This window comes from Cervus canadensis, chromosome 2 (genome assembly GCF_019320065.1).
Source record: "Cervus canadensis isolate Bull #8, Minnesota chromosome 2, ASM1932006v1, whole genome shotgun sequence".
NCBI classification, from domain to species: domain Eukaryota; kingdom Metazoa; phylum Chordata; class Mammalia; order Artiodactyla; family Cervidae; genus Cervus; species Cervus canadensis.
In genome coordinates, this window is record NC_057387.1 from 99,244,864 (window position 1) to 99,263,449 (window position 18,586).

At 49.5% G+C, this 18,586-nt stretch overlaps 1 protein-coding gene across 9 annotated transcripts in view; it reads left to right on the plus strand.

Moving 5' to 3' along the window:
- HIVEP3 (HIVEP zinc finger 3) overlaps nucleotides 1-18,586 on the plus strand; it is a 541,174-nt gene that overhangs the window by 473,080 nt on the left and 49,508 nt on the right. For 8 of the 9 annotated variants that reach the window (XM_043461701.1, XM_043461703.1, XM_043461697.1 and 5 more), the window contains one exon: nucleotides 9,176-14,778. In XM_043461701.1, the coding sequence (XP_043317636.1) occupies nucleotides 9,718-14,778 (5,061 nt within the window). In that variant the 5' untranslated portion in view covers nucleotides 9,176-9,717. Of the gene's footprint in view, nucleotides 1-9,172; nucleotides 14,779-18,586 lie in introns of those variants that run through there. The other variant, XM_043461704.1, reaches the window with a different exon arrangement.

Here is an 18,586-nt window from a genome sequence, read left to right on the forward strand (position 1 = left end):
GTTCCATCAGTTTCCCCAAATAGTAGACTGTAGAGAAGCTTATGTCAGATTTTTACATAGGGAGTTTTGTAAAAATACAGATTCTGGGGCCCTTTTCCCATAATTACTGTTTCAGTGGATCTGAATGGGGCTAGAACCTGTGCTTTTAGATGCCCCAGGATATTTCAGCAGACTGAGGGTGGACTATTCAATAATACTCTTAGGACAACTGGTTAGCTATGTTAAAAAAAAATACTAAGCTTTATCTCTACTCACTCCTTACACAAAAATAAATGCCAGATGGAGCCACGATAGAAATGGAAAGGAAGGGAGGGAGGGAAGGATGGAGGGAGGAACAGAGGAACAAAGGGGTGGAGGGACAGAGAGAGAGGAAAGAAAAAATAAATCATAAAGGGACTAGAAGAAAAGTGGGCGACATTCTAAAAAAATAATCTTGGACACAAAACCTATAAGTCATAAAAGGAAAGATTGATGATGCATTTGACCACATAGAAATAAAATTTTCCTGTTCAGCAAAGTTAAAGACGAATGATAGAAGTATTTGCAGTTCATATCGAGAAGATTAATATCCCCAATATTGAAAGAGTTTGTATAAAGAAATAAATATATAATTCATTAGGAACATAAGCAAAGGATATGAAAAATAATTCCCTGAATGAAATAATTGCTTAATAAGCTTATGCAAAGTTCTAAGCCTCACTAGAGAACAAGAAATGCAGATTTTAAAAATACTGAGCTATCACTGTGGTAAGCAGAATAATGATTCCCAAAGATGTCCAGATCCTAACCACTGGAACCTATGAACATGTTCCCTTTCTTGAAAAAAGGCATGTTGTAGATGTGATTAAATCAAGGATGTGGAGGTGGTGAGACTTTTATAGATTATCTAATTCTCCAGGCCAGAATCCTGGAGTGGGTAGCCTTTCCCTTCTCCAAGGGATCTTCCCAACCCAGGGATCAAACCCAGGTCTCCCACATTGCAGGTGGATTCTTTACAAGCTGAGTCACAAAGAAAGCCCAAGAATACTGGAGTGGGTAACCTATCCCTTCTCCAGTGGATCTTCCCAACCCAGGAGTCAAACCAGGGTCTCCTGCATTGCAGGCAGATTCTTTACCAACTGAGCTATCAGGGAAGCCCTATAGATTATCTAGGCAGAGCCCAACGTAATCACAAGAGCCCTTTTGGATGAAAGAGAGGCAGGGCAGTCAGTGTTATTCAGTGTGAAAAGATGCAGTCAGCCACTGCTGACTTTGAAGATGGAAGGGGCCAGATGCCAAGGAGTGCAGGCAACCTCTCGCAGGTGGACAAGGCAAGAAAATGCTGAGGGTCATACAGCAGAGTTGTGTCAGGGGCTTCCCCTATGAGTAACGGGGTTCCATGGCAGGCATATTGACTTCAGGCCTCTTCTTCTGCCCTTGCTGGAGGGAATTCACAGACCCTGAGACAGGTGGGGAGTATCTTGGGAAGCAAGCCAGCCATGGTGAAGAGTCCTGGTGTTCTGCCCCCTGGTTCTCTTCAGGTGCCCTAATTGCCATCCTCCCTGCAGCCCAGATCTGTCTGCCCCTGCGGAACTCCCAGGGAAGCTTAATCAGTGTCAGGCCGTCCCTGCCATTCAGGGTACATGGCCCCAAACGGAAAATTGGAGGGTTCAGAAATTTTCTCCAGTTTGGCCCGAACACCTAGCTGGTTCTCCATGAGCAGGTCATGTCTTTCCTCTGGGCCTCAGTTTCCTCCCAGAAGCAAATGAAGATGATGGGTACAAAGTGCTGTGAGTCTGAAGACAGAATGTGCTTATGCAATTCATCCTTTTGACTGTAATGGAAGCCCAGGTTCAGGCCCCTTGAGAGCTGCCCTGCCCTGGGCCTCACTGACCTGTCATCATTTCACAGGAAACCAGTGACCACGAGGTACACTGGAGCCTCCAAAATCTCCAGCCTCAGCAGGAGAACCATCTAGTGCAGCATAGAAGCAGGGAGATAGACCAGCCAATCTGTGTGTCAAGATTGTAATGACTTAATTCATGAGTGTCTTCAGTTCTAGTTTGAGCCCTAGGTTGATATGAAAGGTTCAATCTGATAAGTGTCCCAGATCGTCATGTCCTTGAAATCTGCCACCATCAGTGGCAGCATCTCTCGACTATTCTTTTGACTCCACTACCCTGCCCAGATTGGGAACCAATGTATTTTTTGTCTGGGGAAGTTAGAAAGGCTGTACCACTAGCTGGGTGGTGAAGCATCATATTGACTTCTTTGGAGACCCTGCTTTGACCTCTAGATTCAACATCTGTTCTTATTTCTTGAGCATCAGCTATGTGCCAGTTAGAGGAATACCTTGAAGATGTGGGTTTGGTTCCAGATCACCACAATTAAAGTGAGTCACAGATATTTTGGTTTCTTAGTGCATATAAAAGTTATATTTACACTACAGTGTAATCTGTAGCTTCCCTTGTAGCTCAGTCGGTAAAGAATCCTCCTGCAATGCAGGAGACCTGGGTTCGATTCCTGGATCAGAAAGATTCCCTGGAGAAGGAAATGGTAACCCACTCCAGTATTCTTGCCTGGAGAATCCCATGGACAGAGGATCCTGGCAGGCTATAGTCCATGGGATCCCAAGAGTGAGACACGACTTAGTGACTAAACCACCACATAGTGTAATCTACTAAGTATGCAATAGCATTATGCCAAAAAAAAAATCCATGTATATAACTTGATTAAAATATACTTTATTGCTAAAAAATGCCAACCCTCTTCTGAGCCTTCAGTGAGTGATTCATAGTCTTTTGCTGGTGGAGGGTCTTGCCTCAATGTTGGTGGCTGCCAACTGATCAGGGTAGTGGTTGCTGAAGGATAGGGTGTCTGTGGCAGTTTATTAAAGTAAGACAGCAATGCAGTTTGTCACATTAATTTACTGCTTCCTTTCACAAACGATTTCTCTGTAACATGCAGTGCTCTTTGAAAGGAATTTACCCTCAACAGAGCTTATTTCAAAATTGGAGTCAGTCCCCTCAAACCCTGCTGCTGCTTTATCAGCTAAGTTTATATAATATTCTAAATTTTTTATTGTTGTTTCAGCAGTCTTCACAAAATCTTCACCAAAAGTAGATTCCATCTCAAGAAACTACTTTCTTTGCTCATCCCTAGGAAGCAACTCCTCATCTATTAAAGTTTTATCATGAGATTGCAACAATTCAGTCACATCTTCAGACTCCACTTTTAATTCTAGTTCTCTTGCTATTTCTACCACATCTGCAGTTACTTTCTCCATAAACTCTAAGCCATCCAAGAGGATTGGAATTAACTTCTTCCAAACTCCTATTGATATTTTGACCCCTTCCTATGAATCACACATGTTCTTAATGGCATCTAGAATGGTGAATCCTTTCCAGAAGGTTTTCAACTTACTTTTCCCAGATCCATTAGAGGAATCACTATGGAAGCTGTAGCCTTATGAAATGTAGTCAGGTTCACCTCCACTACTGCCTCCAGGTTCCTTCCTGAGCAAATGAGGACATGGAGGGCAGACACTGTTCTTTCTGGCCATGACCTGCAAGCTACAGCTGTTGACCAGAACTAGCTGCAAAGGATGCTGCTAGATGCAACCTACATGGGTGACAAGAGACTCAACTGATGCCCAGCGGCTTCAGTTGCTAAAACAAAATGGGGAGTGGCTAGTGGGAGATATTTTCAGGCTCTGCCCTGTTCCCGATTACCAGCCAGAGCCCCACCAGTGGCTTTGGCCACTCTCTGTCCAGACTTCCTTCACTGGCTCTCTGACAACCTCTCCTGTTAGGCTCCAGACCCACATCTTCACACTTACTCTCTCTTGCCACCATCTGAGCCCCCAGTCACTTTCACTTTTGTTTGCTGCATAAGACTTCTGCCCCATATCATACACACACAGACACAGTGTCATACACACAGATTCTCAGAAAGGCCACTGGTTTCATGCTGGGTTCTTAATTGAAAACACTACTTGCCTCCCATCTAGGCTGTGGCCTTCTGTGCTGGGTTTCAGCTTCTGAAATAAGCAAAAGGCTTACTTTCCTGGTATTTTTAACATCAGTGTGTTTTATTACTTACGGTCAGTAAAATTTTTACCAGATTTTGGCATATTGGTGTGCATGCATCCATGGGTACGTGTAACTAAATTATAAGAACTTTATGCTCCAGGTCTGGGATGGATTGACCTAATAGCCCTCGGAACTCCAGGCCCTTGTCCCTGTCTTGCCTGAGTCTCGTCTATCTTGGCTGGTGATTCAAGCTCCCTAGTCTAGAGTTCATGCAGACTCAGGCTGGCCTCCGGCCAGGACTAGTGAAACTGACCACCTGATAGAGCCCACCTCCTATCTTCCCTCTGTGGGGGTCCACTCTGGGCAACGGCCTTGTTGTCCCCACGCCTTGGATCCAGAAGAGGTATCCAGTTGGTTGCAGAACTTCAGGCCTCAGCCCTGTTGCCTGCCCCTCATCCTCCTCCCCTGAGGCCTTCGTGGCTCCAGCCCCAGCACCCTACTCTCTTCCGTGTTGGGATATCCTACTAGCTAGACCTATGGAAGCTTCCAGAAGTGAGAGTCAAGTTGTCTGATATGTTAGCCAGCTGGCTCTTAAAACTCAGGTTCTTCTCATGGTTCCAAAGCTGGTTTCTAAGCCAGAGCTCTGAGGGCTGTGACTTTAGTAGCAGGCAAGGTGGACCCCAGGTCCATTCTGCCACCATCAGCAGAGGACATCCATTCTTCCCTGGCCTGAGGCTCAGACTTCTGTTGGCCCAGCTTCTGGGCCTGTAAGGAAAGCCCCCTGCCTCTGACCTCGTGTCACTGGTGATTTTTACAGGTATGCTCACCAGTTCTCTGCAGAGGCAACTTTTCCTTTTGTTACTTCTAGCTAATATTAAAATTTTACACATACCTTCAGAAGTACAGAATGTAGAAAAGAGCCATTTTCTTAGCATCATTTGGTCACAGAGATTGGAAATGGTCCTTCTAAAGGGGTTAAAGAGTTAAGTAAAAGAATGTTGATGCCAGTGTGATTTGTAACCTATTCCAAGGCTGAAGCCTTCTTAGTTCTTGTAGGTTCTCCCCAGTTCTGCACCCAGTCCCAGCTGCCCCCTCCTACTGCCTCTTGTATTAAGGACCTCTGATGTGTCACGGGGTGTGGAACAAGGCAGCAGAGAGCACTGGCCCAGGAGTCCGAGGACCTGTGTTGCCTGGGCCCATCATTGTCTGCCGCAGCTCAGGGGCCCTCTGTGCAGAGTGAAGGGGTGGGCCTTTCGGCTCTCAGCCCTCCCTGACTCCATGATCTGGGTGGCCGATGGTGCTGATATGTCCTGCCTGCTCCTGCCCCAGAGGCTGCCCCAGCAGGAGGGCCCTCTCCAGAAGAGTGCCGGGCCCTGCTCACAGGTACAACCTGGATGCTGACCCCAGGCAGGTGGTGCTGGCCCAGTGAGTCACCTAATGACACAGCAGTCACCTGACTGTCTCCCTCATCCTCCCCGCCCTCCTGCCTGGCCAGGGAATTGCTCCAAGCCCCAGCCTCTGGGCGCTTCCCCACCCGCCTTTGTGGCTCAGTGAAGAGAGAAACACAATGTAGGGTCCTCCTTGGCCAACTGTCACTCAGACTGATCATTCCCCACTCAGTCATTCGTCCATCGGGAGAAGCAAAGCTCACCACTAGCTAGTATTTTGGGGGTACATTGAGACCCTTGCATAAAAGGGTCAATAGACATAGTAAGTAGAGTCAATGCTTTATTATCCATCCACAGCACCCAGGGGCCTCCTCCCCTCACACAGGTACAGCCAAGCCCAGGAGTCACAGACCAGCCCAGAGCACAGTTCTCTGTCTACACTGCAGGTGCTGGCTGCCTCATCTGACTTTTCCATGACTCGGAGCTTCTGCCCACATTAGCTTGGATAAACAAGGCCTGGGGTAATGCCACCAGGATGGACTCCCCAACCTCAGTCTTCTCCCCATTTCTACCATCCAGCAGCCACAGCCAGGTTAAGACATAAGTTGAAAGGCCCCCTGACTGTTAAGCCTCCGGTCACCACAGTCACTCCTCGCCGGGGATATAGCCACCTCCCATGGGGCCAAGCCGGAGCCTTCACAGAACAGGGAGCCATAGACTATGGTGCCCGCAGTGCCACAGAACCATAGGCTGTGGTGCCCAGTTATTCACAGAGGTGGGGATGAACTCTGACCAGCGAGCGGGCGGCACGGGGTGGTCTGCCTTGGCCACCATCACTCTGCAATCTTTAGGGAAAATCACCTTATTTCTCTAGGCCTCAGTCTCCTCATTTGTCAAGTAAGGGGATGGGACTAGATGCCCAGTCTTTAAGGATCCATAGGAGACTACGGTGTCAGTTTGGTCCTCATAGCAGAGATCAAAGTTTATGCCAGACTCCCAGATATGGCGCTTGTGCCTGGTTTGGATCACAAGGTAAATATTGATTGTAAGAGTAACCATTCGTTCTGGTTTGCCTGAGATGACGTGGTTTATTCATGTTGCTCCTCCAGAATGGTTAGTTGTACCCCTTTCACTCTCCAAAGTGCCCTAGTTTGGACATCTTACATGGCCACCCTATTTACAGTAATATGATGAAATGAAGTTTCCCTGCCTTTCCCAATTTCATCCTGCTTTGGGAAGATGCTCTCTGCCTAGGTCAGAGGAGGCTTTGACTGTTCAAAGAATAGCCTGTGCTGAGTTGTGACCTTCCACTGAAGAAACTCAATCACTGAATTTGCTCAGTTCAGTTCAGTTGCTCAGTCATGTCTGACTCTTTGCGACCCTATGGACTACAGCACGCCAGGCTTCCCTGTCCATCAGCAACTCCCGGAGCTTACCAAACTCATGTCCATCAAGTCAGTGACCCCCATCCAGCCATCTCATTCTCTGTCGTCCCCTTCTCCTCTTGCCTTTAATCTTTCCCAGCATCAAGGGCTTTTCCAGTGAGCCAGTTCTTCACATCAGGTGGCCAAAGTATTGTAGTTTCAGCGTCAGTGTCAGTACTTCCAATGAATATTCAGGACTGATTTCCTTTAAAATTGACTGGTCTGCTCTCCTTGCAGTCCAAGGGACTCTCAAGAGTCTTCTCCAACACCACAGTTAGAGAAAAAAAGCATCAATCCTTCAGCGCTCAGCTTTCTTTATAGTCCAACTCTCACATCCATGCATGACTACTGGAAAAACCATAGCTTTGACTAGATGGACCTTTATTGACAAAGTAATGTCCCTGCTTTTCAATATGCTGTCTAGGTTGGTCATAGCATTTGCTAGAGGGATGTTATTGGAAGACATAGGTGATCTCATGCATCATTCGCTGCCCCTGTCTGAAGTACCACATGAAAAAGTTCTTTTCAAGTAATGCTTTGCCTCCTGTAAGGAACGTACATATTTTCTTCTTCTCTGGTTATAATGACTCTACAATGGACCCTATCTCCCTTTTCTCCTTGGCTGCCCAGAGTCTCAGATATCAGTGTATAGCTGAACTGTGGAAGCACTGTAAGCCCTCGTGATTGTTGTATCAGTGCTCTTTCCATCTCACCAGTCCTGACCTCCTGCCTTATCTACACTTTCCTTTGTTCTGATTTGTCATTCTTATTTACAGATTTTTTAATCTGGATTTATAGCTTGTCATTCTTTTAAAAATATTTATAAAATTTTATTATAGTGATATTGAAGTTTTTATAGAACCAAGATGAAAATGAAACAAAAAAGGAATAACTTTATAGAATATACTTTTTAGCTAGCTGTTGAACTCCCTGCCCTTCCATGGCATGTCAGTATGTCTGAGGTCCTGCCATTTGAGCAACCATTATTTGAGTCTTTCAGAGTATTCTATGAAAGTAGAAAGTGGGAACTTTTTAAGACTGCATCAGCAAACACCCAATGAAAATTAAGGTGAGGTCATGAAGGGTGCCTGCGATCAGTATGCCAGGGGCAGAGCACACCTGCAGGAGAGGGAAGAAGGCTACAGAGACACTGGTCACTCTCTCAGACCCTCACCCAGGGTATGGATACCTGCGAGGTGGCTGGGGAATAAAATCTGGCAGTAGGGAGCCAGGATTCAAGTGCAGACCCTATCTCTTAAGCACATAGGACCTTAACAGGCCACCCTCCCCCTGCAGTCCTTAGTTTCACTCACTGGAAAGTAAGATGGCTGGTGAGACAAAGTTCACAGTGATGTCCAGCTTTGAAGTTCTGTCTGTGCTCTTGGGGAAAAGGGCCCTGCAATGCCCTCAGAGCCCAGGAAGCCTTGGCTGCCCAACTTTCAGCTAACCCTGGCAGGGCAGACATACTTGGGGCTCCCCTCTGACCAGCTTTGCCCCTCAGTTTGACAAGGACCTCTATTCTGAGCCCCTTCTAGGGTATCCCTGGGCCACTGACTGGACAAAAAAAGGCTGGAAAGTGGAGGAAGCTTCCAGAATGACCTTCCAGGTATTGCTTAGTGGCTCTGGAGGTCACCCTGTGTTAGACTGTGAACCACCGCAGGGATGGTGGTTTTAGCTTTTTCATTAAACACCAGGCTTGGGAGGTAGGTTAGCAACAGTTTGCAAAGCCATAAGCCTGGATACCTTCAGAACTCAGGGCCAGAGAGAGAAATACTAACCTGAGAACAGTCCCTCTCATAGAAAGCTCATCTCCAGATGACCAACCAGCTCCAACTCTTGCACTGGCCACGGGACCAGCTGGCATTCATCCAGTGGCATCCATGTCCATTTTCATGTTGGATGCACTGCAGCTCGAGATGGAGTTGAGCCAGGAATTGCTATTATTTCATAGATATTATTTCATTTCATAGGTGACACAACTGAGGCTTAGGGAGCTGAAACCCATTTAGAGTCACTCTCTGAGCAGAGACTAGAATCCAAGCCTGTCATCCCTAAGTGCCCCCATGGTTCCCAGAGTCTATTCTGCTCCTGACGCCCCACAGAGCCACAGTCATCAGAACCACAGTGGACATTCAGAGTCACCGGCTCCTCTGGAAATGTGGGCAGAGGAGGTGCCAAGAGTGCTCTGGTGCACAGGGTCCGGGGCTGTGGGCTTGGGTTGCGTCTCCCTGGTTAACCTTTAGGGATCACACCAGGTCTCACTGGAGCTGCATGAGCTGTGGATGAGTTGCAGTAACCCTCTCTTCTCTTCTCTTTGTGTGTGTATTTCTGTGTGTGTGCTTTGGTCAAGTAGAAGAGCGTGAATTCCCCTCCGTGACCATTCATCTCCAACACCAGACGAAAGGGCAGAAGAGTTGGAACGGAGCTGCCCACGGCATCCAGCGTGGCTTCTCTTGTGCCGGGACCAGGGATGCCTGGACCATGCTCACGGCCATCTCTAGCCGTCCACAGATCGCATAGCACACGGGGAACTTGTGGGGGGCCACTTGCCACTGCCAACTGAAACAATATGATGGCGACTCTGACATCCTTCATGACGTTTCCACAACAGACATTCAGGCAGAAAGTGCTGGTGCATTTTCTGTCTGTGAAGTAGAGGGCCATGCCTCACCAATGTGAATAGTCTGGGCCCTGATGACCTGACCTGAGTCCACTTGTAGCCAGTGACACTTGGAAAAAAAAATTTAAAAAACTCCCCAAACCACCTTGGGTTTGACTTCCGTAGCTCTTGACCAATGTTACCCAAGCCAGACGCCTCCTTGGGACGTTTGGATTATTCATAAATGTGGCCTGCTCCGACCCTCCCTGAATAGCATCTGAAGTCCTGTGGAGGTCATGGATCCTGAACAAAGTGTCAAGGGCACCAAGAAGGCTGAGGGAAGTCCCCGGAAGCGGCTGACCAAAGGAGAGGCCATTCAGACCAGTGTCTCATCCAGCGCCCCGTACCCTGGCAGCAGCACCGCCGCCACTCAAGAGGGCCCCCTCCAAGAGCTACTAGCCCCGCAGCCCTTCCCAGGCCCCTCGTCGGTTCTTAGGGAAGGCTCTCAGGAGAAAACAGGCCAGCCGCAGAAACCCCCCAAGAGGTCCTCCCTTGAAGCCTCGGTCCACATCTCCCAGCTTCCGCAGCACCCTCTGACACCAGCATTCATGTCGCCCGGCAAACCCGAGCATCTCCTAGAAGGGTCCACATGGCAGCTGGTCGACCCCATGAGACCTGGACCCTCAGGCTCTTTTGTGACCCCTGGGCTCCATCCTCAAAGCCAGCTCCTCCCTTCGCATGCTTCCATCATTCCTCCCGAGGACCTGCCTGGCATCCCCAAAGTCTTTGTGCCCCGTCCCTCCCAGGTCTCCCTGAAGCCCACGGAAGAGGCACACAAGAAGGAGAGGAAACCACAGAAGCCCGGCAAGTACATATGCCAGTACTGCAGCCGCCCCTGTGCCAAGCCCAGCGTGCTCCAGAAACACATCCGCTCACACACAGGCGAGAGGCCCTACCCCTGCGGCCCCTGTGGCTTCTCCTTCAAGACCAAGAGTAACCTCTACAAGCACAGGAAGTCCCACGCCCACCGCATCAAAGCCGGCCTGGCCTCGGGAATGGGTGGTGAGATGTATCCCCCAGGGCTGGAGATGGAGAGGATCCCTGGGGAAGAGTTTGAGGAGCCCACCGAGGGAGAAAGCACCGATTCGGAAGAGGAGACGGGCACCACGTCCGCACACCCCACAGAGCTCTCCCCGAGGCCCAAGCACCCACTCCTGTCCAGCAGTTTGTACAGCTCCAGTAGCCAGGGCTCCAGCCACGAACGCTGTTCCTTGTCCCAGTCCAGCTCGGCCCCATCGCTCGAGGACCCCGCTCCCTTTGCGGAACCCTCATCTGAACACCCCCTGAGCCATAAACCTGAAGACACCCACACGATAAAGCAGAAGCTGGCCCTTCGCTTGAGTGAGAGGAAGAAGGTGATCGACGAGCAAGCGTTTCTGAGCCCGGGCAGCAAAGGCAGCACCGAATCTGGGTATTTCTCACGCTCTGAGAGTGCCGAACAGCAGGTCAGCCCCCCAAACACCAATGCCAGGTCCTACGCCGAGATCATCTTTGGCAAGTGCGGGAGAATCGGGCAGCGGACTGCCATGCTGACGGCCACCTCCACCCAGCCCCTCCTGCCCCTGTCCACCGAAGACAAGCCCAGCCTGGTGCCTCTGTCCGTGCCCCGGACGCAGGTGATTGAGCATATCACCAAACTCATCACCATCAATGAGGCCGTGGTGGACACCAGCGAGATAGACAGTGTGAAGCCCAGGAGGAGCTCGCTGTCGCGGCGGAGCAGCATGGAGTCACCCAAATCCAGCCTCTACCGGGAGCCACTGTCCTCCCACAGCGAGAAAGCGAAGCCCGAACAATCACTGCTGAGCCTCCAGCGCCCACCCAGCACCACCCCCCCTGTGCCTCTGCTGAGAAGCCACTCAATGCCTTCTGCCACCTGCACCCTCAGTACCCCCCACCACACCTTCCGAGGCAGCTACTCCTTCGACGACCACGTCGCCGACTCGGAAGCCCTGAGCCGCAGCAGTCAACTGTTTACCTCCCACCCCCGGATGCTCAAGCGCCAGCCGGCCATCGAACTACCTTTGGGCGGAGAGTACAGTTCTGAGGAGGCAGGGCCCAGCAGCAAAGACACAGCCTCCAAACCTGTAGATGAACCGGAACCCAGGGAAAGTGACCTCACCAAAAAGACCAAGAAGGGTTTGAAAACGAAAGGGGTGATCTATGAATGTAACATATGTGGTGCTCGGTACAAGAAAAGGGACAACTATGAGGCCCATAAAAAGTACTACTGCTCAGAGCTTCAGATGGCAAAGCCAGTCACCGTGGGTGCTCATGTGTCTCCGGAGGCCGAAAAGAGCCAGGCTGAGCATGAGCCCTGGTCCCAGATGATGCATTACAAACTGGGGACCACCTTGGAACTCACTCCACTGAGGAAAAGGAGGAAAGAGAAGAGCCTCGGGGATGAGGAGGAGCCGCCCGGCTTTGAGTCCACAAAGAGTCAGTTCGGCGGCCCTGGGCCTTCAGAGGCTGCGCGGAACCTTCCCTTGGAGTCCAGCAAGTCACCAGCAGAGCCGAGTAAGTCAGTGCCCTCCCTGGAGGGATCCGCAGGCTTCCAGCCAAGGACTCCTAAGCCAGGATCCAGTTCAGAATCAGGGAAGGAGAGGAGAACCACCTCCAAAGAAATTTCTGTCATCCAGCACACCAGCTCCTTTGAGAAATCTGACTCTCTGGAGCAGCCTGGCGGTTTGGAAGGGGAAGACAAGTCTGCGGCCCCCTTCTCATCACCCCCGCCCGCCCCACACGGACGCTCGGCCCACTCCCTGCAGCCCAGGTTGGTCCGCCAGCCCAACATTCAGGTTCCCGAAATCCTGGTGACCGAGGAGCCTGACCGGCCAGACACAGAGCCGGAGCCGCCCCCGAAGGAGCCGGAGAAGACAGAGGAGTTCCAGTGGCCCCAGCGCAGCCAGACGCTTGCCCAGCTCCCAGCTGAGAAGCTGCCACCCAAGAAGAAGAGACTGCGCCTGGCAGAGATGGCCCAGTCATCGGGGGAGTCCAGTTTTGAGTCCTCCGTGCCTCTGTCTCGCAGCCCGAGCCAGGAGAGCAGTGTCTCATTGAGCGGGTCCAGCCGCTCTGCCTCCTTCGAGAGAGATGACCATGGAAAAGCTGAAGCCGCCGGGCCCTCGTCAGACACACGCTCCAAACCCTTGGGCACCCACATGCTGACTGTCCCCAGCCACCACCCGCATGCCCGTGAGATGCGGAGGTCAGCCTCAGAACAAAGCCCCAACGTCTCCCACTCCACCCATATGACTGAGACACGCAGCAAATCCTTCGACTATGGCAGCTTGTCCTTGACAGGCCCTTCGGCACCAACTCCAGCAGCTCCAGTGGCCTCAGCAGCCCCACCAGAGAGAAGAAAATGCTTTTTGGTGAGACAGGCTTCTCTGAGCAGGCCTCCTGAAACCGAGCCAGAGGCCACCCCCAAGGGAAGACCGGAGAGTGAGGAAGCAAAACCCTCATCCAGTAAATCTTTGGCCAAAGGCGCATTGCCCCTAGTTTCCTCTGCAGCTGCCTCACACAGTGGGCACCCGGGAGGCAAGAGCCAGGTGCAGGACAGACCAGCGCTGGGGGCCACTCCACCCTACACAGAAGCACTGCAGGTGTTCCCCCACCCCATTGCTCAGCTCCCGTTGCAGGAGAAACCCTACCTGCCCCCACCTGTCTCCCTTTTCTCCTTCCAGCACCTCCTACAGCCTGAGCCAGGACAGTCTTCAGAGTTCTTCCCCACCCAGGCCATGTCCAGCCTGCTCTCCACACCATACTCCATGCCCCCACTTCCTCCCTCCTTATTTCAAGCCCCCCCACTTCCTCTCCAACCTACTGTTCTACACCCAGGCCAACTCCACGTCCCCCAGCTCATGCCTCACCCAGCCAACATCCCATTCCGACAACCCCCTTCATTTCTCCCCATGCCTTACCCTGCCTCCTCAGCACTTTCTTCTGGGTTTTTCCTGCCTCTGCAATCCCAGTTCACCCTTCAGCTTCCTGGTGAAGTGGAAAGCCACGTGCCCCAGATCAAAACTAGCCTGGCCACACTGGCAACAGGAACCCCTGGCCTCTCCCCCAGCACAGAGTACAGCAGTGACATCCAGCTGCCCACTGTGGCTCCCCCGTCCAGCTGCTCAGCACCCACATCAGCCCCCCCGCTGGCCCTGCCTGCCTGTCCAGACACCATGGTGTCTCTAGTTGTGCCCGTCCGCATCCAGACCAACATGCCGTCCTATGGGAGTGCCATGTACACCACTCTCTCCCAGATCCTGGTTACCCAGTCCCAAGGCAGCTCAGCAACTGTGGCTCTTCCCAAGTTCGAGGAGCCGTCATGCAAGGGGACGTCTGTGTGTGGGGCAGATGTGTACAAGGTCGGGCCCAGACTGGCGGGAGTAAGTGAAGAGCAGAGCAGAGGTTTCCCGACTCCATTCCTGAGAGTGCCTGTGACATTACCTGAAAGAAAAGGCACTTCCCTGGCATCAGAAAGTGTCTTGAGCCTGGAGGGGAGTTCATCAACAGTGGGAGGAAGCAAGCGTGTCCTTTCACCAGCTGGCAGCCTTGAACTTACCATGGAAACCCAGCAGCAAAAAAGAGTGAAGGAAGAGGAGGCTTCTAAGGCAGATGAAAAATTTGAACTTGTGAAACCATGTAGTGTGGTGCTTAGCAGCACCGAGGATAGCAAGAGATCAGAGAAGTCCCACTTGGGCAGCCAGGGCCAGGGCAGGAGGGAACTAGAAACACTCCCCAGCCTGTCCTCAGATCCATCTGACCCAAAGGAAATTCCTCCCCTTCCTCAGCCTTCATTGCCCCATGTAACAGCCTCAGGCTCAGAGGCTTTGAAGGAATATGCCCAACCATCTGGTAAACCTCACCGAAGAGGATTACTCCCATCGAGTGTGAAGAAAGAAGATTCCAAGGAACAAGCTGACCTCCCTCCACTGGCACCTCCCAGCTCACAACCTCTGTCAGAAACACCCCCCAGACCAGCCAAGTTGCAAGAAGGTACGGACTCAAAGAAGGTACTGCAGTTCCCCAGCCTCCACACAACCACTAATGTCAGTTGGTGCTATTTAAACTACATTAAGCCAAATCACATCCAGCATGCAGATAGGAGGTCCTCTGTTTACGCTGGTTGGTGCATAAGTTTGTACAACCCCAACCTTCCAGGGGTTTCCACTAAAGCTGCTTTGTCCCTCCTGAGGTCTAAGCAGAAGGTGAGCAAAGAGACATACACCATGGCCACAGCTCCACATCCTGAGACAGGAAGGCTTGTGCCATCCAGCTCCCGCAAGCCCCGCATGACAGAGGTGAGTTCAGTCTTGTTTTTCCTCTACTCACTGATTGTAAAAGCCTTTGTTGAGCTTTTAAAGCCACATTCTCCTCAAGGTCCATTTACAAAACGAGAGCCAGCTGCGTGGGCAGATTTCCTCTCTATCAGCTGTGACTGGCCACCTTATTTATTGGATTTCTTTGTCAGTGTCCCGCATATCACTGGACTAAATGCATTTCAATAAAATGAACTTTAAAGTGACCCATGTTCCCATTAGCTTCCATTGAAATATCAGAGAAACAATCTCATCCAAAAGACTGAGTTGAAAAACCTTGCTAATGGGAATGCCTGCCACAGTTTGAGAATTTTAGGCTACTCCAACACATGTTTCTTCCTTATAGTGTTAGTCTTTTCCCGCTTTTCTTATTCTCCACATCTACTATTTCTGTTCTCTGGTGCCACTTGAGACTTTCTCAGAGAGTCTAGAGTTTGACAAAAAAGACTTCTGAAATATTCTTCTTTTCTTTTATGTGAGTAGAAGAGCAAATAGAGCTTAACTGTAGTATCCCTCTTTACCAGTAGGTGACAGTTCCACAGCTTGACTCATCTATGCTGGTGGTAGTGCACAACACTGGCTATGCTCATGTTTTCTCCTCCATTGCCTCTGACTTGAGGCTGCATTATGAGGCATAAAATCTTGATCTCTGTAAGTTCAGGGAAATTGATATTTGATAATTCCAAGTTTGCTTCAGACTGGTGACACCTCCCTATCCTGGTGTCACCTTGTCAGGTGACAAGGCCAGCATAAGGATTCAGGCCATGATGTGCTATGCTGACTTGATATTTGTGGAATAACAGTTGGTCTTATTGGTTGAGTAGCCTCACTGTGCCAGGCATTGTTCTGGGCACTTGAATCCAGTTGATGTTCATCACTGCCTGTGAGGTAGCAGTACCATTTCCATTCTGTAGATGAGGGAACTGAGAGTCAGAAGGTGAGAGAGGTCCAGGGCACATGGCAAGTATTTGGCAAACCCAGAATTTGAACCCAGACGTGTCTGACTCCAGAGAGTCTATTTTCTTCTTTCAATTATTCGAGGAAAGAAGACTGTAAAAGTGACTACAAATTTAAAGATCTCTGTTAGTAAGTCTTTAGAACAGATCCTTTGACCAAATAAATCCCCCTAAACTAAATCCTTATTGTAGATAAATGAACAAACTATGTTCATTAACTTCTATATTTGCATCCTCCTCTTTTATTGAGTGATGCTTGTGCATTGACTTTCTCCTTAGCTCGCCTGGATATTCTTCACCAAACTGTTTCCCAAATTTATTCTCTAAATATGCTTGTCAGTCTACAGACATCCTTAAATGAGGTTTCCACTTTTGCTATAAACATCATGACTAATCAGTCTCCTGTGTCTCTTACTGGCTGTGGCTACTCCCAAGATGCTGTGGTAATTATATTCATACTTAGAACTTATAGTGCACCTACTATGTACCAAGTACTATGCCCAACATGACTTTTTTCCTCACAACCACATTGATAGGGTTCTATATCATTATTTGATGGATAAAGAGACCAAAGCATAAAGAAGTCAGGTAACTTGCACAAGGTCCCAAACATAGTAAATGGCCTGGATTCAAAACTAGATCTCACTCTAAAGTTCTTTTGGATGATCTGAACTGCTCCTCTATTTTAATGACTGAACACTGAAAGGTAGTGTAAGAAAAACAAAGAATTAATTTGGCTTAACTGGGTTTGACAACCATTTGTTTAAAATGCTGCTTTCTTAAAATGAGCTGCAACTTTTTCCTGGAATGTATCATTTGGTTCACTTGGATCAGCTGGTAAAGAATCCGCCTGCAATGTAGGAGACCTGGGTTCGATCCCTGGGTTGGGAAGATCCCCTGGAGAAGGGCATGGCAGCCTACTCCAGTATTCTGGCCTAGAGAATTACATAGACTGTACAGTCCATGGGGTCACAAAGAGTCAGACATGACTGGAGACTTTCACTTAAACACTTAAACTTAGCATGTTTCCTACCAGAAGCTCACCAGTCTGGTACATTACTGTAACTGCATAGCTCACTGCTTGATGCCTTTCTACAATCATCCCTCTCTCTGATCTCTGCTTGCATATATCCAGTGATGGGGTGCTCACCACCCCTTAGTACAACCCAACCCATCTTTGGAAAGTACTTTAAGAAAGTTCCCTATTATACTGACCTGACATTTGTCATCCCATAGCTTCCATTCACTGTTAGTAGCTCTGGAAAAGCCCTTTGGGCAATATCAGCATTTCAAAGCTCTTCCTAACCATCTTTATGCAGGTCTAGGCCACCCAATCAGGTTTGAGTTTGGTCACATACATTTTTTTTTTTTTCATGTCTAAGCCATGGAAAATCCCAGGCTTATACAAGAGTTCACGTTGCAGCCACATTTCATTCCCTAAGTTTCTCCTTCCTTTTTTCTCCTTGGAGAAAATTTTGACAACTGCATGCACTGTTGCTACTTAATATAGATTTAGAACAAGGGCTTAAGTGCCAGATTGCCCAAATTTGAGTTCCCCAATCCAACCAGTCCATCCTAAAGGAGATCAGTCCTGGGTGTTCATTGGAAGGACTGATGCTGAAGCTGAAACTCCAATACTTTGGCCACCTCATGCGAAGAGTTGACTCATTGGAAAAGACCCTGATGCTGGGAGGGATTGGGGGCAGGAGGAGAAGGGAATGACGGAGGATGAGATGACTTCGATGGCATGACCGACTCGATGGACATGAGTTTGAGTAAACTCTGGGAGTTGGTGATGGACAGGGAGGCCTGGTGTGCTGCGATTCATGGGGTCACAAAGAGTCAGACATGACTGAGCGACTGAACTGAACTGATCTCACTTACTAATTGACTTTGGGTCAGTTACTTAGCCTCTCTGTGCCTTGCTTTCCTCAGCAGTAAGACAGAGATAATAAGCTATAAGATAGAAAATACTTAGCTCATAGGAATGCAGAGATAATTAAATGAGTTAAAATATGCAAGGTGTGTTTAGAACAGTGGTTGGCATGTTGGCACTTGATAATCACTATCTGTAGTTACTCACATTATTATCTTTAAAACTTAAAGTGGATCCCTGGTCCCCTGCTCAATTCCAACCACGTTTCCTGGTAGTGTCTGATGCCACCAACACCAGCCTCCTCCAGCTTGGCTCTGACATCACAGCTGGTTGTAAGACAGAAGGCATCCATCAACCTGAGGGAGGCCTCTTGGTCATTCCATGGATGGCCCAGATGGCAGGCTGAGATTGAAGTTAAAACAGCATGCTCTGAAAACCCATGAGTATTGCATAAAAGCAGATATCTTCTGCCGAAGCGGCAGACCATACCCTCACTTGGTTTCCACTCCCCATCTCCAATTCTGAAGAGATTGTCAGGAGTCACTGAATCATTGAAATTGACCCTAGAATGAATCTCTAAGATGGTCTAATCTTGACTCTGAGCCTCAGAGAGGTGAAGTAGTCCACCTAAGGTTGGCTCAGCATGCAGTGGCCTACGTGATGCTAGAACTCAGATTCCTTGATTCCCAATCAGCTACTTTTCTGTTCAGCCCCTTGTAGGATCAGGTGTAGTGGCTGAAGCAGGGACTTCAGTCCTTAGGTTGTCCCAGCACCAGGAGACACAGTTGCTGCTCCTACTGGCTATAAACAGGGCATTTCCTCCTGACCTTAATGAAATGGCATGAAGTAGGATGAGAATATCACTGCCTGCCCCAGCCTCCAGCCCCCAGCCCAGCATCACTGCTCCCTATTAAAGGTGCACCCACCCCTGCCACCATCAGAGGATCTAGGGGACAGG